Raw genomic sequence first — 21,936 nt, forward strand, 5'->3', positions numbered from 1 at the left:
AAAAAGGTGAAGTCGTACCTGTGATTGTTGACGAACCGGAGGAAGGCAAAAAGTATAATACTTTATTAAGAGTCAGAGGAGAAGAGTGGAGGGACAAAGTGTACGTGGACGATTACCCTATTGACGGGCCCAACCTTTACGTCGCTGTGTCAGGATTTCTGGAACCGGAATTGGCGGGATGTCTTATTAAAATCGGCGTACCCTTGGTTGCTATTTTTCAAATTAGAATTGATCTCGGCACGCAGCCTGTCCCATCTAGTTTGACACGGCCGACAAAAAGAGGACAGAGTCAAACAGATGTCTTAATTGAACAATCACTTAAATTCTGGCAAGATTTGCAACATTTGCGTATAGACGAGGCCACTGCCGATGACTACAAGGACACAGCATTTGTAATTTTTTCGCCTCCTTACTGGAGTTCCGATGATTTGAGTGGAGAAGTCGACAAAATATATGACGAATTGTGTTTCCTTATGTACGACATACAAGATCTATCTCGACAGCGCAGTCATTACCTAAGTAATATGGATATTATTAACATTCCCGTTGAACCAAAAGATATAATTTATGAAAATGACTACCAAAAGCATGTCGAAAGTTTGCCTCTTGAATGTTGTACCGTATACTCCGTTTTAGACAGTATACTAGAAACTGTTTGTATAAAACAGGAATTTAGCAAAGATACTAGTACAACATCACTTTCAGATGGTTTAACGTTAAATCCACAGCCACTTACAAGTGAAGAAATGAAAACGAGAAAAGCTGAAACGCTAATCAATGAAGTTTTTAGTGCACTGAATGCAACCAATTCGGATAAAAAGTCTTACCGCTTAACATATGGAGAAGAGTCCGAAAATCATAAAGATCCCATTGTCATTAACTTCGGTGACTTTGCAAAATACCATACGTTCCATCTCGGTAACATTAATTTGGATAATATTATCTTTTCCATGTTATTTGGAATGCCGATCAATCGATTATGGTACGGACAGGAACGACCGCAAGATGAAATCGAAGCAAAAATTAACTTTCACATTAATGTCCTCTTATCATGTTTTGATAGATCTGACGTAGAGACTACCGAACTTAACAGATTATTACACATTTTGGCATGTAAGAAGCTATATGATAATAGAAGTTCGCTTAAAAAAGATCACCTTGCATCGATAACAATATCAGAGTTTAAGAAACATTACTTACGACGCAGCGTGCTCGCTGAGCCACTGCCTAAAATTTCACCATTATTAATTTCGAGCAGCACGACTCATCATTCCTTTCCATCTATAACTAAACTCGAGAATAGCTCATGTGTACCAAGCGCCGTAGACTCGGAAGAGCAGAAGATAGATTTTCTGTTCACATGTCCAGATATAAGTGAATTAGTTTCTGCTTCTGAAATAGCAAACAATGCACCAAATGATCACGTTATTGATGACTTCGAATTATTTGAGGATTTTTCTGAAACACGTGCTTTCCAAGTTTTGCGTGAAGCGTTTACTAATTTTAACTGCCTGGATTACAAGTATTGTGAAGTAACTGATACTTTCAATTTAATGTTTTTTAATAGTCATGATCATGATGGTATAGCTCGAGAAGAATGGCGAAGTCATTTACCAACACCCGTCTGTCTACAAGATTTTTTTGATTTTGTCTTGGAAGAGCGCTATGATTGGATTCGGAATGAAGAACATATTTATGAGCAAAAACTTGCTCAAGATTCTCAGTCTCAGTGTACGGCGGTCGATCCCCTAGCTTTAAAGTCTTGTGTAAACAATCAAGACGTGGATATGGAAATGCTAATTGAAGGTTCTCTCAAATTTCAAGATATTCTAGAAAATGAAGTAGCGGAAGAACAATCTATAACTTCAGAAAAAATTGGCGATGGTGCGTCGACAATACCAACGTCAAGGGTGGCCGATTCCAAAAGTAGTAAAAAAACGAAGACCGCAGCAGTTGCCTCCCCTACATTGTCTCTTGATGATTCAAACACTGATACCTTCATTCCAGCTAAACCATTTCATGGCTATGACCTTAGCGAGAGGAGAGTAGAAGTTTTTGGAAAAGATGGTACTTTTTATTCAAAAGACGGGACTCGCGTGTCTAGCCGGTATAGTTTTATTATACCAATGAACCTAGAGAATGTTATCCTTAGCGTAGTTCCAGGAAATGGTTTGAATGAATTTTGGGTGCATCGATCTTTAGGAGAATCTGCTTCGCCAGACGCAATTAATATATGCGAATCATTTAGAATATCCAGTAAAGATCAAGTAGCCTTCAATTTTAAAAAAGAATTGTATCATCATCCGATTCCAATAGCGTCTGGATCGTCACTGCATGATAATATTCAGGTAAAAACAAAAGAAACTGCCCCCAAATATCCATCTGATACTGAAATAGCTGCCTCGTTTGAACTGAAAACATTTCATACACTTTGTGTTACTTGGCCAAATGGACTAATCACTGAATCAGTCCATGAACATAATTCCTGTACACTGTCACACATAAAGCAATACTATTTAGTGTCAGGGCCGCTACCCGATGAGGAAATGAGATGTATCAGCTTAAAAGGTGAAGTTATAATATTCAAAACTTCTGGTCTCATAGAGGTTCTCCGTTCTGATGGTACGTACTTAAAAATTACAAAATATGGGAAAAAGTTAATCAATGACCTGAATACCACACCCGCTAAATCGCAACACGTTGAAAGACCAACAAAATCAGCAAAAAATGTTAAGTTGGAACCGGATACTATAACAGTAAGTACCGCGCCGGTACAGGAATTCGACCTATTTATAGATGAATTTGAAATTATTGAAACCAACGGCCTTCGTCAGCAGTGGATAGATGACCGTGCTTATGATATAGAAAAGTTATTGATACGGACTGCCACTGATTATTGTTTAGGCGAAGTGTTTTCTCGCAGAATGGATGGAACGCAAATTTTACTGAATAAAGAAGGAGTTCACATAGTAACCTTTCCAAATCGCACACGGATTATAACGAAAATGATTGTGGAAGACCAGGAGATATATCCAGAGTGGACAGTAGATGAGGACTATTACTTTGATAATTTGGAACTGCAGGGTAATTTATCAGTTAAATCGAGGCATTCGGCGTCACTAAAAAGTAATACTAGTCGTATTTCCAGATTATCTCGAATGCAAAGTTGTCAGAGCTCTTTATCAGAGCGAAAACAAACTAAGAGGACCGACGGATATATTTCTGTCCGAATTTGCTATACCGTTGAGCACGAAAACTATACGTCTGTCACTGTCAATACCGCTAATGGCAAAGTTACTGTTAACTCTCCTAATGATACTAGTGTAACTTTGAATGCTGATAATCAGTATGAAATCAATCTAGATCCAGCAACGGCAGCAACTTTCAATGGCCGTGATTTAAAAATTGCCTATTCGGGATGTACCGAGTGCAATTCGAAAACAACATGTAAAATCAATATATGTGACGATAATGACGATGAAATGCCCTCTTTGGACAAAATTCAAGAAAGCTGGTTACAGATGGAAGATTCTTTTGGAAAAAGAATAATAGTGAATGAGGAAGGCGCTATTTTGTTGGATGAGAGTAATACACACTTTAACACGACCTTGGATATACAAGCTTTAACTCCAGTATCCGCTGTGCAACTAGAAGACACTGAGCTCAAGTCGGAGGAGCGAGTACCATCAAATACGAGTACTTTGGTTCATGGAAAGTGCAGAAAGAGGTTCAGTGCGAAAGAAATGAGATTCTTTGTTCTTCAGCGGTGAGTGATTCTTTATTATTTTTTTACAAATCGTCGTTTTTCATATTTTAAGAGTCAGCACTGTCAGCAGCAAGCTGGGCCAAATTTCACCTTCGCCGAAGCGTTAATTTATTAGAATGATAAAGACGAACCGAATAATTCGTTTGAGTTAAGTATACTTATCTAGACGCCTCATAAGGGCGAAATTGATAGATTTTTCGCCAGATGCCTCCTGTATGCATCATAAGAACTGAGCCGAACATTTGGTCACATAGGTATTAAGTATAGTATTCGGTGAACTCTGTATTCTGATTATTCGCACCTCTAAACATAACCTACGCATTTCCAGTGACTTGACTTGTTCCGAGTTGGTGAACAGGATTCAGCTGGAGGAAGACATGAAGGATTGTCGTTTCCAGCCTTGGTGTTCTATCAACGAGTACGACACATTCGGCGACCGTCGCAGTCTCCTTGCTATGTTGAAGCCGGTGGCCATCACTGAATCTGAGGTTACAATTGGTTTGACCTTTGACGGTCAAAGTAGTATTCAAATTAGTTTAGGTCAAAATTTGACCTAGGTAAACCATTTTGAATAGATACGAGTACTTCAGTTTCCCGACAGGACAGTGAGGAATATACTTAACTAGCGGACAGTGAGGAATAGAAGAATATACTTAAATGTAATAGGTATCTATAGGGACTGGCCGATGGATGAAATAGAAGGAGATTTTCTTACGAGATATTTTGTTGAGTCAGTGAAAAAACAGGTCTTAATAAAAAAAAAACACCTTTTTCCTCTGACGAGGTGAGGTCTGTAGAGGTTATAATAATGAATACAGATTACGTGTACTAAAAGTAGTTACGAGAAGTAAACCTACAGAGATTTCAGAATAGCTAACTTCTTTCTGTTGTATATTAAGTATAACATTTAATCTTTCAAACATGAGCCCTGCAAGAGTGAGATTCCTCTATCTAATGGAGTATGTTAGAAGGTAATAGATATAGACATGGTCAAGAAAACATTAATAGAAACAAGTTACTTAAAGTAAAGTTACAAGCGGAAGTCTCTTTCCAACTTGTTATATTAGACATTGACTACAATGACTACCTACTACTTGTAAATTGTAACTTGTAGGTTTCTCAAAACTGAAAGTTACAAGTTACAAGCGGAAGTCTCCAACCTGTCATATTAGACATTGACTACCACTTGTAAATTGTAATTTGTAGCTTCGAGAAATGGGCTCCAGGTATTGCAGACGCATCTTGCTTGGTCACGTTTTGTCCTGACGAAATTTTTTTTTTTAATAGCATTTGTTAGAAGAATATTGTAATTATCTATTCTAGAAATGGATAGTGCACTCTCAATTATCCAGCAAGGCGAGTTCCTTAAGATACAAAGATCTGAAGAAAGACAGTGGAAAAGGATTCTACCACTGGATGAGACCGTATGAACGTTTCGAGCCCAAGCCTCAATCATTTGAAGGACACACGCCGAGGCTACCAAGAGCATTCATATTGAGGTTTGGTAGAAATTTACCTCTAATGTGGGTCAATCCGCAGCAAGAGTAAGTAACATGAGTCACGATGCAAGTTTAAGTGATAATCTAATCTCTACATAAGTGTTTTAGTTACTTTCCCGATATATGCATAGATCCTTTTATTTGCAGCTGTGGTTCAAATAAACAATCAATGAAGTTGTGACTCACGTTATTTTTACGTGGATTCAGTTTCACCCATGTTGGATTTTTGCAACTGCCGGATCATTGGATTCGTATTTTATTCGTACCTATCTATGCAAATATAACTTATGTGGATAGCAAAGACATATACAGTATGTAAACCAACGAAAACCATTTACTGAAGCCTGTTAATATTTAAGTTACACAGAGCAACTTTTACTATGGGACCAACACCCAAAACGCGAAATAAAAATTTACTCTCCCATAGGAAATACTTACTATAAAATAAAACTACCTTTGAAACTGTCAGAAGATATTTTCGTGATTTCGGGGTTGATCCCATAGTAAAAGTTTCTGTGTGTGTGTGGATTGAGTGAGCACCTTCCGAAAATTTAAAAAAATATGCTGATCATTTAGTAAAAGTTCTAAAACAATTGTAAAACGAATCTCTGAATTTGTAAAAAGATAAATCAAAAGATACAGCCATTAACATGTGCTCACTCAGTTCTCACAAACTACCAACGAAAACAGTGAATATATTCATTTAACATATAATATTTATATACTAACATTTAGTAAAAAATAGGCCAACCTACCTCTATAAATATTAGATCACCTAGTGACGTATTTAATTTTTTACAAATAGTTTCTTATGCTCACTCAATCCACACACTTTTGAAAAGCCGAATTTTGATGAAAAACATAAGATTTAGACCGCTATTATATGTGTATAGTTTAGTAAAAGTGAAATGGGAATTTGTAAAATACAAAACGAACCACTAACGTGTCAGGTTTTTTTATAATAAATTTTTGTAAGTCACACGTTTTGAGAAAGTTAAAAATGTAAATATCTTACGATTTGTAGCACCTAAGACACTCGAAAGTACTTCAACATTTAGTAAAAATTTTTACTAAATATCCACCATCTAATATTTTATATTCGTTGTCTGGTTTTAAAGATATTCAGACATAACTTTTCTCATACAAATGTATCAAGTAGGGTGACCACACTATGTCGGCTCCTGATTTTCCCCACCTTCCCATTGTCATATTGAGATTGGGGAGTTTCGTTCAATTTTGATAATAGTTTATATTAAACTAATACCATATTAATTCTCCATCTGCAAACTGTTTTTAGGTTATGTTCTTGGCTTAGTGATGATGTGTATTGTGTAATTTTTATCGACGACAGGATAATAACCATATCGACATTCTTGCATTAAAAAGGACATGAATGATAATTGGTAAGAAACAAAGAATATAATACTTCACTAGTAAGAAACCAGAACCTGGTAATCTAATCGTGCTAACAGATGAGCGTACCGGATTTGTAAGTATTATTATCAAAATTGAACGAAACTCCCCAATCTCAATATGACAATGGGAAGGTGGGGAAAATCAGGAGCCGACATAGTGTGGTCACCCTACTTGATACATTTGTATGAGAAAAGTTATGTCTGAATATCTTTAAAACCAGACAACGAATATAAAATATTAGATGGTGGATATTTAGTAAAAATTTTTACTAAATGTTGAAGTACTTTCGAGTGTCTTAGGTGCTACAAATCGTAAGATATTTACATTTTTAACTTTCTCAAAACGTGTGGACTGAGTGAGCACTTACAAAAATTTATTATAAAAAAACCTGACACGTTAGTGGTTCGTTTTGTATTTTACAAATTCCCATTTCACTTTTACTAAACTATACACATATAATAGCGGTCTAAATCTTATGTTTTTCATCAAAATTCGGCTTTTCAAAAGTGTGTGGATTGAGTGAGCATAAGAAACTATTTGTAAAAAATTAAATACGTCACTAGGTGATCTAATATTTATAGAGGTAGGTTGGCCTATTTTTTACTAAATGTTAGTATATAAATATTATATGTTAAATGAATATATTCACTGTTTTCGTTGGTAGTTTGTGAGAACTGAGTGAGCACATGTTAATGGCTGTATCTTTTGATTTATCTTTTTACAAATTCAGAGATTCGTTTTACAATTGTTTTAGAACTTTTACTAAATGATCAGTATATTTTTTTAAATTTTCGGAAGGTGCTCACTCAATCCACACACACACAAAGTTTCTCAGTATCACCTGGACATTTACGGGTTACAGTAAATGGTTTTCGTTAGTTTACATACTGTAGGTATATGTAACTCCGTATAGACAGATAAAGTCTAAGAAAAAAACGTACCTTAGTCTATGCACTGTGATACAGAAAAAGGTACGGTGGCCTAGATGGCATTACACCTTTGGGGTACGCTCAACTACATGGCGCCAATATTAATATTTGACATTTTAACACATATCATGCTAAGAATATGGGCCAAATTGTCCAAACTGAGGTTCAAAAGTTTTAAGCCTGTGTCAAGAGATGGCAGTCTATGCACTGTGATTACACATTTTACTTTGACAGTAACTCTCTATAATACTCGATCTCTTTGGTGAATAATAAGTCGGTTACATTTGATGTGTAAGTAGTAAAACTGTGTATGTAGCTACATCAAATGTAACTGGTCTGTAATCCATGATTCGGTTGTGTTAACTGCCGGATTATGATGCGATCTACGCTAATACCTTACCTGATTTACTACACTACGCTTGCTTGATTGAGCCGTCCGAAAAACTGTGTACTTTGAATACTAGTTGTACGTATACTTTGGTATTCCACTGCTCCAATAAGCTTAGTTTGGTGCTTGGTCAACGTGCCAATCGTTTACGTTCCTTAGAGTAGGAAGCACAGCTGTCAGTATCGCTACGAATTATTAATACAAGAGTGATAAATAATGAAGTTGGGCAGGCGAAGCTTAGGTGTAGGCAGGGATAGGTTCGGCTAGATAATCTTTTCATTTAGAATTTTAGAAAAGCAATGGAAAGCACGTGATCGGGAGCAGTTGAAAGGCGCCAGAGAGCTGTTGCGAGCCGTGCTGAAGTACCGGCGGGTCATGGAGTCCGACTGCGAGAATCTTTGTCGCGTGCCGGTGATGGACTCGCGCTCGGCAAGCGAGCGCCAAGTGCACGATCTCGTGCAGGCTCTGGGACACAGGTAGGGAGCTGCGCGGTGCTGCATACTTTTACAAAATTTGGTCTGCACATTTGCAGTGTACTTGTTCGGATTAGTAGGTAATTGTTACATAATAGAATCATCAACTCGTTCGACGATTTCCGTTAATGATCAAAAGCAGCCGCTTTTAATTGCGGTGTGTATTTGATCATTAATCCTTTATTTATCTTCCTTCTTAAGTTAGGTTTTGTACAATATGAGTATAAAAGTAAAATAAAAAAAAAACACTTACAAAACAATATAAAACATATAAACAGATTATAAAAAACCTAACCTATAGGGTGACGCCAGCAGCGGGGCAGGGCCCAAGCTGCCGGTGGTTAGGGCCGCATGAGAGAGGAACCGTCGGACTATCCGCGCCGTGTCCAAGATCACCGCCTTCTGCATCTGGCCCTTGATCCATCCACCTAGCGAGAGTCTCTTAAGATGTTGGTCGAGACTCTTCGCTATGAGACCGTTCGCTGAAACGACTATCGGAACAATGATCGTTGAATCAACATCCCACATGGCGGTTATCTCGTGAGCCAAGTCTAGGTACTTACTGGACTTGTCCTTCTCGGCTTTCACGAGATTCTGATCATGGGGGATAGTGATGTCAACGAGCACGGCCCGGCGTTGCGGTCGATCTATTATCACAATGTCAGGCTTATTGGCTACAATAGTCCTGTCAGTGATAATAGTTCGATCCCAATAGAGCGTGGCACGACCATTTTCGAGAAGTGGTGCAGGTAAGTATCTGCTTGTAGTACGGTACGTATACTTCGCGGTCCACAAGGCCGTATTGAAGAGCAAGTTTCTGGTGAATAAAATCCTGGCTACGAGATTATGTCTATGCAAGTACTCGCCGTTAGCTAGATGAGAACAGCCGGAAATGATATGCCTCCGGGACGGCGGCATGCCCGACAAATGTCGACCGTACCGTCCTTCAGGATATATTTCCGATAGTTGTTCGTCATCATAACTTCGTCCGCAATTGCACAGGCAAAAAACCCTCGGTTTTTCCGAAGAGGTCTCCGAATCGTAACCAGTTCACCGATGCGAGCAGATCTACATCGGGTCCCGTGAGGGCCTTGTAGAACCGCCCGTGTAGCTGCTTGCTCTCCCATACCGCCTTGCGGTCCGCTGTACTTAGTACCACAGGTTTGCGCCAGTTCTCTTTCGCCAAGGAGAGCGGCGTGAAGTTTCCGTCTACTGCCACCACATCACGATGCATCCCACACTCGTTGTTTAGGAAGTAATTCCTGAGATTGTACACCTCACGGTTGTGGAGATTTTTGGCGTTTAGGAAGCCTCGACCTCCGCACTTCCGTGGGATGTACAATCTCATAACAGACGAGCGCGGGTATAACATACGGTGTGTGGTAAGCAGTAAGCGAACCCTCCGATCCAGGGCGTCCAGCTCAGTCTGGGTCCACTTTAGTATGCCAAAGGAGTATGTGAGTAGAGGCATTACCCAGGCGTTAAAGGCGCGCACTGTTAAGGACTTTTGTGAGCCGACTGAAAAAGCGCTCCTTCACCGACCGTCTAATGCCTACATCCTCAATACCCAACGACTGTGACATACCAAGGTACTTATAGGTTTCTGATTCAGAGATAGATCTGAACGACATCGTCTCAGAAAGTTGTAAATTTTCTGAATTTACAACCTCCCCCCGCTGTACATGCATAACCGCACACTTATCGACATCAAAATCCATTCTGATGGCGGTACTGATCATTAATTATTATTAAGTAAATGTGTAAGTACGTACATAACTACATACCTACTTTTTAACAATCAATATTTTTGATACCCCTGAAACACCTTTAATTATTTAGGATTATTAGGATTAATAGCCTTTTTATTGTTAATTACTGTACAAATTTTCTGGGGGCGTATTTAATAGGTAGGTTTGTTTGAGGGGTTAGAGATATTTACTAGGTGTAGATATACCGGGTGTCCCTATATAAAACCAACGCCAAATCGAAATTTGATTTTAAGTAGACTGCGCGGAAACAGAAGAGCCTTGGGATGAAAGGGAACCCGTACATTCCACGTCTCTTCTCTTTCCGCACAGCCGCTGTAGATTTTGTTTCGCTTATGCCTACTCTGTCCTAGAGTATACGGGGAGCTGAAGGCAAGACTGGAGGAGGCGGTGGCGAGCAACGCCAAGCCCGACATCACCACTAGACCCGTACCACCGAAAGAAGTCTTCGAAGATTTAGAACAGGAAGAAGGTATCTTAAATTTTAGTCGTAATTCTTACTGACACAGTAGCGAATGTCGGGTGTTATAGAGTCTAACTTGTTTATATACCTAACCTAATGCCTGTACTACGTCGGTAGCAAATAAAGAAATAATCGCCAAAGTCTAATATGGACGCTTGCAACTCCTGAGTTAGATGCGCCTTGCGGACTGCAACTATACCTATACAGAATGATTCATGAGTCGTGAGCAGGAGTAAACAGGGTACTGGGGAGGGTCACACTGAGCAACTATCTCAGCAAACGTTTTTGACTAACAGTTTTCATTGTAATCATATCATATCATTTATTTCGCTTTTGTGGGTTTTGACTACATCAGCTTTTACCACAAACCCTGTTTGTAATGAAATAGGTACGAGTATATGCAGCTCAGAACAATATACCTACTTATTCCGTATAGTAGGCACTTTTTCCGAGAGAGGGACTGAATATTCGGCCAAAACCACTATGCGGGGATTTAAATACCTTATGTATGTGATTTCCTTTTTGTACATAGGTACAATAAACAGTTTACTGCTTGTTGAATACATGTATGATTTGTTTGATTCTAGTTTTAACTGTTTATTTTTAGATGCAACTGATTCCTTGAAAAAGTACGAGACGGAACGTGAGAGTCTGGTTCAAGAAGCACAGGTGGTGGAAATGAGCCCGAACTTGAAGCGCTACTGGCGCCGCCGCGAGGAAGAGTACAAGGAAGAACAATTCTATTTGTACGTATCGCCGGTCGATCGTAGCGTTCTTGTGTATCCATAGTGTTATTGACTGTAGCCAACGGTATACCCTTCAAGTTTTGGAAGAGGTATAGGACTAGCCTACCGGGCGGACTAAGAGCCCAGAGCCGCCAGGCCTTCCTCATTTTCTCAAGGATGAAAATTTGGGATAGGTAGTGTAGAGTTCGTATCGTAAGTTTAATGTCTGCATAATTACCTAGTTCGGCCCATCAGCCATTTTTTTTGCAATGTGGTCTTTTTTTTAACACTAACTTTACTTAAATTCTCATTTCTCAAGGCTGATCTTTATATATGTGCTGGAAAATACTGTTAAGGATTGATATTCAATATAATCATCATTTTCTAACCATTTGCACTTGACGTAGTTTGAGAAATTAGTGTAAGTTAGGAAATAGTCAGGAATTGATGGTTATCAAATCCAAAGTCTTTTTTATTAGGTACCTGAGCATTTTCAGAAATTGGGCCCAAAATTGTCAGTAATTTTGGGTACCTGAGCATTTTCAGAAATTGGGACCCAATGTTGTTAACAAAAATTTACCTACTCGATGTCAGCAGTTTTGTGACGACAATTAAGAATAAAATTTGTCTAAAAACCAACTTTTTCATCTTCTAAATATAGATTATTGCTTATAGACTACTTTATGAAATTAACACAAAAGTAGTATTTGTCGTCACAAAACTGTCATCGACTTAAGAGGGGGTCGTACGAAATCCTCGAAAAGTGCATTCGGCGTTTAACAAATGCTGCTCACATTTCTAAATTAAATGAAATAAAATAAATGGAGTTATTATCTTAAAGAGTGTGTCTACAACTTTTGACTATTCAGAATCTCTAATTATTAAAGGTATAATAAATAAACCCACGCAAAGTTGACCTAAAATGAGAAAAACGTATGTCGCCGTTTAGTAAACTTTGTTAAAAAATTCAATACTTTAGTTATAACATTAAGTGATTCTAAAAGCCAGATAAATGGACTAGAAGTTTTGAGGTTTTTTATATTTTTCCTCTCAAAGGCAACAAAGAAATTTTACCTTAAATTTAAACTATCGTAAAATTTCCATACATTCGCCATTGCTGTCAGAATTCTCCTTTCGATTAGATGCCGTGAGCGGCTCATCGGAGGCAGACGTGTCGCCGGTCGCTCCGCGTTGACAATCAAATTTGACAAATATTTTGACAGAAAATAGTGTACGTACACGAAAAACCATACCAGTGTAAAACTGTGCTCAAAATAAATAGGGTAAATCAAATATGTCAGGTGGAGATCCAATCTCATTTAAAATTTAAAGGTGCATGGCTTGTGCATAAAAAATAAATAAATATATATCACATTATTAAAGAAAATAACGAACACAACCGAATGAGTATAAATGATTTCATTCTAGTTCGGTTAAATTGAAAAAAGTTTCATGTTTTGTTTTACTCATTGGAATACATTTTCATTACGCTGGTATTAACAGTACGTCATTTTAAAAATATATATGACAGTACCTACGTCAAATTTTGTCAACCAAACTTCACAGGTTGTATGTAAACAATTACAATTTAATTTATTCATACATATTCAGATACGTATTAATCGATTCTTACTTAGAATAGAAAAAAGGGGAATGCGAGCGGGTATAGGTATGGTGCTTCTGGTTCAAATTTAATTGTGTATATAAAAAAATGACTCAATTTCATTAAAGATTTACTCTGTGCATACCGTGAACACGTAACCGTAAGTTGAAAACAATAATAATTATAAATCACCTAAATACATCGTTGTTTACAAAGCGCTTGTTTTGAATGGCATTTCTCCACTCAACTAAACCAAATATTCATGGAACACCAGCTGGTGACCAGCATAAATGACTATGAACAGCCGTGCAAAAATATCTGATTTTCTATAGTGGGCCATAAGTATATGACGACATGTTCCCGGCAAAAAATTGTGATGCTCCGTGACCGGCAAAAACGTCGTCTCTCTTTCTAGCGTCTCGCGAGCGCATAGCGTCGGGCCAACTGTATGGAAAAAGACGCCGCGTCAGCGCGGCTTAGCCATACAGTTGGCCCGACGCTACGATCGCAAGACGGTAGATGTGGGAGGGTCCTTATCCGCATACATATCTGATCGGGTCGCTTAAAAATATTTGATTCTTTATAAAAACCTAAATTACACTCTCACCCGCATAAATATCTATCCATTGTTAAAGCATATATCTTACGGGCTAGAAATCATTAATATGTAATTAAAGTGCAATAATAAACCCTACCTGGTTGCCTTACAGCCGTAAATTGTATGAGGTGATTTGACAGTTCACGAAATCGGTATAGACTTGTGTCATTGGATATGTCTGTCTCATCTGTTCTTAAATTATGACAAGTAAACTTATTGCAAATCTAGTATCAGAAGCCTTTATACAAGCTTTTATTCAACTAGCCTTGTTAGTAGGTATGTTAGTTTGAGTCAAAACGTAGAAGCTAAATTTGACCACTTTACGGTTTCCAATTGAGCTGAAATTTTGCACACCTATGTAAATCAAGTGACAATGCAATATTATGGTATCATGGAGCTAATCTGATGATGGAGCAGAAAGGTGATCATAGGAACTCTGTTATGAAACGTCGTATCCCCATTGAGTCAGGGGTTTTTAAATATGTCTCGGAGAGCAATAAATATTTTTTTTGCAAAAAAAACTTATTATAAATTGGGAGGTGTAATTTTTTATTATCTCTTACATAGCATTAAGAAGAAAAATCGACCAAGAGCGCGTCAGTGTAGGGTTCCGTAGTTTCCGACATTTTACATAATGACAATTTAATAAATACCGTAATTTGGGGTGAAAAGGGTTCCGGGGGTATATAATGTTATTATATTTCTTGACATATTCCTTCTATTTTCCGCAATCAAAGTAGGAAAATAATATATTATGTTTTTTTATTATTATTATTGGTGTTTAGGACAACAGCCGTAAATATTCAACTTACATAGGTATTTTTACATAGTCTTAGGCCAATAACAGTTATCTGTTGAGTGAAAAGTATTATACACAATATGTTACTAAAAAAAATGTGTTACATATTTAAAATTACAGTGAAAATGTGCAAGCCACACATTTTTATTTACAGTTTCATGTCTGTCAAAGTTGACGTTCAAATTTATTGGATTTTTACTCATTTTACATAACATAACATACAATCACGCCTGTATCCCATGAAGGAGTAGACAGAGCATATGAAACTACTCAAGTTTCAATGCCACTCTGGGGTAAATTATGGCGTAGGCGAGAGGCTGGCAACCTGTCACTGCAATGTCACAGTTTTGTTTCCTGTCAACCCCTTATTTGCCAAGAGTGGCATTTTTACTCATTTTAATCGTTCATTATCCTTTTGAATGTGTATACACTTCTAAAGTTTATGTATAACAGAAAATCATAAGACATATTTTCATTTTTATAATGGTTTTCTTGAAGAAAGCGATGCAACTGTGTTGGGGAATTTTTACGGGATGAATAAATATCCGCGGCCTGAGGGGTGAATGGGATCAGGAATGGGGGGAATCGGGTCGCAAAGGGGGTGAATAGGTTTACGAAGGGGCTGATTAGGGTCGGAAGAGGGGTGAATTGGGATGTGTGGTCAATGCTTGTCACATTGTATAAAATATATATAACTTACCTAAAGTGGTATTTTTATGAATGACCTCTCTGTATATGGACGCAATTTATACGTCAATGTATTGCTTCGTAGTTAGTCTAGATACAAGAAATTAACACTTAGAAATGTTAATCACACTTCTGTCTACCTCCACGTTTCTACTTAAGTCCGCAAAAATCGCCCATGGTTGCTATAATAATAATATAGACGGATTACTTTAAAATAAAAATCATAAGTATGAAACTATACAACTAGGGAAAAAATAAAATTATTTTATTGAATCATTTTTGATTTGTTCTTTTTCAAGTTTATATAAATAATAAATTTTCAATTCGCTCAAAGGTTGGAAGAGATCCCTTATAGGGATAAGTTCGCCTTTGTACATCATAACTATACTGTATTGTTATGTCCTAACTTGTCTTATGTACAATAAAGTGTTCACATACATACATACATATATTGAAATAGATATCATACACGAAAGAAAAAACGACAAGGCCCACGGTGGCTCAGCCGGGAATCGAACCCGGGTCTCCAGCTTACGTTATTACCACTAGGCCACCAGGCCAGGTTAAAAAAACCGGCCAAATGAGAATCTATTTTCGCACAATTGTAAAACTAAATTATTTTTACTAGTTACCTCCAAAATACCAATTAAAATTGGGCTACATAGTACATCGTTTTCTGAAGATTTTGGGTTCATGGGGTCGGAACGGGTATAACTAACGTAATTTATAGTGAATAGGGCCAAAACCGACTTTTGAACGTCGATAGCAGTTTTTTTATATGTGCCATGCTAATTTTTTACACAAAAAATCTTCCGGCAGTGTGAACTTCGGTTTGTCTTTGAAAATATGTCGTTTTATTTAGTAATTTTCGCTCACCCTAACGTTGGAGTGAATAGGGTCGGGAAGGGGGTGAATAGGGAAAAGGGTTGACTCTTTCGGATTGCGAACAAAATATGACCTGTCACGAGCGTATTATATTTATTTTACCAAAAAATAGGGATTTAATATGTTATATGAGTGGTCGGTAATGAAATCTACACATATTATCTACCTACATATCTACATATTATCTACCCTTAACCAACCTTTATAGTTAGATGGTGCTCTGACGCGGTGAATAAGTAAGTATGGTCGTGGGCAGTGCGGATAACGTGTCAAAATATAAGCATAGTTTGTTGCTATTTTTCATGTTTAAATAAACTTCTAAACTAACGTAATGGGTATTAAAGTAAAAGGTTCACAGTGAATATTAGGTTGCCAGAAATGTGTTTAGCTATACCATTGTATTGAATTTTGTATCATAAAGTCAAACTAGGTATACTACTAATGATTTACTCTGTGGGGTGTCTTTGATCACTTGCATGGGGTAACATTGACCATAATGACACATAGTTAATTATTGTCTGATTTTGTCACGGTACTTGTTGAGGCTGATAATTTGATCGCTTCTTGTGATAAATATTGAAATAATTGCAAATAAAGTTGGTTTTTCGAAGATGTTAATTTTTATTCTTGATCAAAGTAACCCCAAAATAGCGTTAAAGAGTTGTAATATTTGACTGCGAACCATTTTTTTTATCTTTTCTTGACAAAAAATACTTTTGTAAGGGATTACATTCGATTATCATTAAAAAAAATATATAGTGTATCAAAGTAACCCCAATGTCAGTTTATGTTTGATCACATCGTTTTTTTCTTCATACATTATTTTATTTATTTATTTATTCCTTATTGCACATAAAAAAATAAGTACAAATGGTGGACATAATGCCTTAAGGCATTCTCTACCAGTCAACCACTGGGTTAAAAAGAAACATTTCATACGTGCAGGCATCGTGACAGAGAACAATAATCCTGATATCACTTATTTTGTTACCTTTTTAGATTTTTATTTTTATTTTTATTCTAATAATTCTCTTTTTATTTGAAAGAAAATTCGTTACGATAATATGCATATAAAATATGCAATCTAAGATAAAAATGCTTTTCATATAGTTACAAACTTAGTTCAGATTTTTTTTGTACAACTTTTAAAAATTGTTCTACCTATCAAGTTCAAAATAATTTTCCTAGAAAGTCTTTTTTCTACTCCCGAACTATTATTCGTCATTTACAGGGTCGTGCATAGATCTTTAAAACCCTACATAAAAGTCTATTCCCCAAAGCCAGTGTCCGTCTGCTTTCCGCGCACGCGCGCAGTATCGAAAAAACTGAAACGCATTGTTTGGCTCTGTAACCATGGCAACGCCTTATAACGATACGGCGCGCGTGCGCGGGAAGGCTTTGGGCAGCTGAGCTGACAGTGCAAACCTTTGCGTCAAAATACAGGAAACAGTGTGAATTTCACGAAAGTTATTCAAGAAACCTATTAAAAACTAAGTGCATGGTCGTAGAAAAAGTATTGTATGCAACGGTGTTTAACTGAGTCAAAAAATACTCGTGGCGTCTTAATAACAATTTTCGGCTTCGCCTCAAATTGTTACCCACGCCACTCGTCTTTTTTGATCTCCTTTAAACGCCTGTTGCATAAAATACTATTTAAAGTTCTGCTTTTGAGATTTTTTCATATTTGAGAAAACAGCCCTTATGGCCTGAAATACGGCATACGGCAGTGATATTGACATTGACATATGCTTTTTCAGTACAGATGGTGTTTTTTTACGCACTAGTGCGAGAAGTGGTTCATTATATGCCAGGTCGAAACTTCGGAGGGTCATCTGTACTGAAAAACGTCGTACGATACGCGTGCAAAAAGGAAATTCGTAACTCGTGTCGATTTAAAACACTCCCTTCGGTCGTGTTTTAATTTATCGCCACTCGTTTCGAACTTCCTTTTTTACGCACTTGTATCGTAATGTACTATTTCGTATTTTGATGGTATTTTGACTGCACTGTATTTTTTGCCATGCTAATTTGAACCTTATCTCTGAGCGATGTTTTTTAATTTTCAGTTACATCACAGATGTGTATGACATGACATCTAGGTATTTAGCCATTTAAAAGAAACTACAAGGGGCTTTACAGACGTGGCGACTGCAACTGGTACAGGGCCTAAGCCATAATTTAAAATTATATTGTGATTTTTATATGTATTTGTGGTTTATTTAATACTAAGTATGAGTTTCAACATTTTCAACTCAAGGAACTGAAATTAAGAGAAGGGACTCGGAAATTGGGTAAGATCAAGAGTCTGATGCAGATGGCGATGGCAGTATTGGATAAGATAAGATATGCGTCGATATTCCCTGTCTTTCTTTGTGTCTCTGACATGACTGCTGCTAGCTGTACTCTATTCATTATGTTTTTATTTTATACACATACTTTATTTTTGTATCAAAATAAATGATAAATTGATAAAAAACCTATCGACCAAAAAGAATAAATTACCTATCTGTTAGTCTTTAATACACCCCGCATATACGTAATGCACAGCACAGGCCTCCGAAGACCGGCAGGGCAATCATGGTCGCGCGATAAATGGTATAACATCGGGCCGTCCCTATCGCACTTACAAATAGTGTGATAGGGCTGATGTTTTATCATTTATCACGCGACCATAATTGTCTGCCTGGAGGTATCGGCCTTTAGCCCTTCACACACGTCTTTGAATAATGTTTGCGGGGATAGGTAGGCTGACGATTTTTAATCTAAGTATAGAAAAGTAACGCAAAATGAAGTGCAAAGTAATTTGAAATACACCTAGATAAACAATCAATTGAATAAGGAACGTTATCTACATATTAGGTAAATTTAAGTCACATGAGACATGAACATATTTTTCTCTGTCTTCTTGTATGCTACCTTTTTTACAGTTTTAATTTCTCAAAGGAGGTCAGTAGTTGACTACAAACTCAAAATAACACTCTTGAAAAAAATTAAGGGTCACTGACCTTTCACAGTAAATTGAGGTAGTGTGAGTGAAGGGTGTTTGTGTGTGTAATGGGGTAATTTGACAGATTCTGAAAATTCTCCCTGATCTACCCCCTCTTAATTTTTGTAAACAACTGTCACTAATATGGCGTAACAATATAAAAATCTGAGCTCTTAGTCCATATGGGGTACCCCCCTATTAGGTATGCCACCCAAGAGATAGTATTTATGAAGTACTTATATAACCCTTGTGCCACTTTCAACTTCAACTTCATAAAAATAAGAGTTCAATTTCATGCTTAAAGTGAACGACTGGTGTGAGCGCGTTGGTGGCACAGGTCAGGTGTCATAGTTTTTTGAATTATTAGGAAGTGATTGCACTTTCACTTAAGCGATATGTCGGACGTGTAACCCCCCTTTCCGCCCTCCTCAACACGAACAGCCCAAGAGGGCGTCCATAAATTGCTCGAAGATGGAGGACTCGTTTTAATGTGGCAAAGCCTATCCTCAAGTATCCTTCTGCGGCCAGGTACCTGCTGCGCGAGGGCAGCGTGCCGCCGTACTTCCGCAACGTGCTGGGCGGCGCCATCTGGTGGGAGATGAACGACACGGCCGGCTCCGCAGTCGACCGCTCCGAGCGCCGCAAGATGAAGTGCGACTGCGACGACGAGGGCGGCTCCACGGAAGACGCGCTGCCGAGTCTGCCGTTCTTGTGAGGAGTGTAAACCAGGCCTAAGGCGTCTAATCTACACACTAGAAGGCAAGCGCATGAAACAACGTGATTTAGGTACGAGTAAGGTACATATTTGAGTTTTAACAACGTGATGGCTAGTTACACGATACGACGAATAGAAGTTATGAATGTCTGACATTGTATCTTAGACGACTAGAATTCGACAAAGGTGTATTTGCAAAGAGCTAGCTATAACCAGTTTTTAACAGTCATCCGAAATATCCGAATGGTTTAAACTAAATTGGTATATCTCCTTGCATTCATTGCCCACTGTGTAAGTACTTATTATTCATATTAAGTGAGTGTGTGTTACCTCACAAACAGCTTACTCATACGTGACAGTCTGCTTGTGTTACAATGTCTTGCCACCGTGTATTGGCTTTGAATTACACTCGTTGAATATGAAACCGCTATCTTTCTTTAATACCCAGAACTACCATTGTTCATCGGGATTTCAAGGCAAAGAAAAATAAATTCATTTTTTTATTAGGTACCTACTAAAAGAAGCTTTTATAACTTTACTTTTAGAACTTTTGGTGATCAAAGGCTGGCGTTCCAGTAGGCTCGTCGAATCGAATCACAATAATTCGCCTTCTATACATTTTCTATGAATGTTGACATGTAAATTGGCTTTATGAATAAATAAGTATGAAGTACCTAAGTATGAAGTATATACTTACTAAACTTGGATCACAATAAATGCTCGTTGTTTATACATAGGTAACAAATGTAATAATGGATAACATCACACACTTTTCAATAACTATAAGTTTCATAAAAAATTGTTCTTGTCCATCTCGGTTGGTATTCTAGGTACATTGGGAAATTTGTGAAGTTATTGACACATAACACATTGGACAAAAATTTCGTATTTCACCAAAAATTCGACATATTTATTTAATATTTTAATTCGCTATGCATTATTTATAAATCAGTAGTTTCAATTTTAACCGAATAATAGGCTAATTTTTAACCGACTTCAAAAAAGGAGGAGGTTCTCAATTCGACTGAATGTTTTTTTTTTTTTTTGTATGTATGTTACTCGATATCTCCGAGAATCGTGGACCGATTTTTAAAATTTTTTTTTGATCGAACCGGTATAACCCTGAGATGGTCCCATTGGTACCAAGTCAGGGTCTGATGATGGGATCCTGGAGAAATCGAGGGAACTCTTCAAATGTTATAGGCACATGTAATGTTTTTAGTCTATTTTTCAAAGGTACACCAGTATTTACGTCTGATGGTAATAATTCTATGTGGCTGAGCTGATGATAGAAGGTCAACTTCTCAATGGTTAGGAGTTAAAGGATAATTCTTTCACTACTGTACATGTATTCGGACTGATACATATAATATCACTAGGAACCACTAAAAATCAACAAATAAATAAACTTTTTAACAAAAAATAAAACCGCCTTCAAAAATAAGCGTGTTACAAAACACGGAGAAACTAAAAAGCCAAAAATAATAAACCTTTCAATTCAGATTTCTTATCGTATTGCAATAAGCTAAACATCCAAATTATAAACAAATCAATTATTTTTGGAGTCGGTACCAGCCTGTGTATGGTTGGGTGGGGCAAACAGGCAATAGCAAGGCGACGAATAGGTCTGATACCGACTACAAAAATAATTGATTTGTTTATAATTTGGATGTTTAGCTTATTGCAATACGATAAGAAATCTGAATTGAAAGGTTTATTATTTTTGGCTTTTTAGTTTCTCCGTGTTTTGTAACGCGCTTATTTTTGAAGGCGGTTTTATTTTTTGTTAAAAAGTTTATTAGCTTGCCAAAAATATAATAATTACAAGTCTGCCTCTAATATAAATTATATACATATATGTACCTAAGTCTTTCGATGAAAGCCGGATGAATGCAATACATCTACATTTCCTTTTCTGTTTTTGAGTCAGAGCTAACAAGGACCGCTATAGCGAACGCGGTCTCGCCATCAAGAGGTGGCTTTAGCATCCCTCATTGGTGCCTGGACATGGGCGGTGTGGCCTTCCACGTCAATTTATTGCTGAAACGAATAGAATGGCAGGACGGAGAGCGAAGGCCAAAGCAGGCGAATTCGTACGTAGTTTTCCCCTCCGCTTTTTCCGCCGCTAGATTGCCAGCCAGTGGCGAACTGGCGCAGCTCGCGTTGCTATTGGCCCGCAGTGCAGCCAATATCGGCGGCGCGCGAACGTATGTCCTAAGCACGAAAGGGACCGCAGGA

At 37.5% G+C, this 21,936-nt stretch overlaps 1 protein-coding gene across 2 annotated transcripts; it reads left to right on the plus strand.

The window, feature by feature from the left end:
* The first annotated feature begins 1,041 nt into the window (after positions 1 to 1,041).
* On the plus strand, positions 1,042 to 20,115 carry LOC125241396. Of its 2 annotated transcripts, XM_048149861.1 has the most exons (7): positions 1,042 to 3,766; positions 4,095 to 4,254; positions 5,090 to 5,265; positions 8,283 to 8,474; positions 10,591 to 10,709; positions 11,308 to 11,446; positions 19,512 to 20,115. In XM_048149861.1, the coding sequence occupies exons 1-7, from the start codon at positions 1,554 to 1,556 to the stop codon at positions 19,696 to 19,698; spliced, it is 3,186 nt and encodes a 1,061-aa protein (XP_048005818.1). In that variant the 5' UTR covers positions 1,042 to 1,553; the 3' UTR covers positions 19,699 to 20,115. The 2 variants fall into 2 exon arrangements, with proteins under 2 accessions (XP_048005818.1, XP_048005819.1); XM_048149862.1 differs by lacking the exons at positions 1,042 to 3,766; positions 4,095 to 4,254; positions 5,090 to 5,265 and having other exon boundaries at positions 8,033 to 8,474.
* The last annotated feature ends 1,821 nt before the right edge of the window (positions 20,116 to 21,936 follow it).

The sequence above is a fragment of the Leguminivora glycinivorella genome, chromosome Z, assembly GCF_023078275.1.
Source record: "Leguminivora glycinivorella isolate SPB_JAAS2020 chromosome Z, LegGlyc_1.1, whole genome shotgun sequence".
Classification (NCBI taxonomy): Eukaryota; Metazoa; Arthropoda; class Insecta; order Lepidoptera; family Tortricidae; genus Leguminivora; species Leguminivora glycinivorella.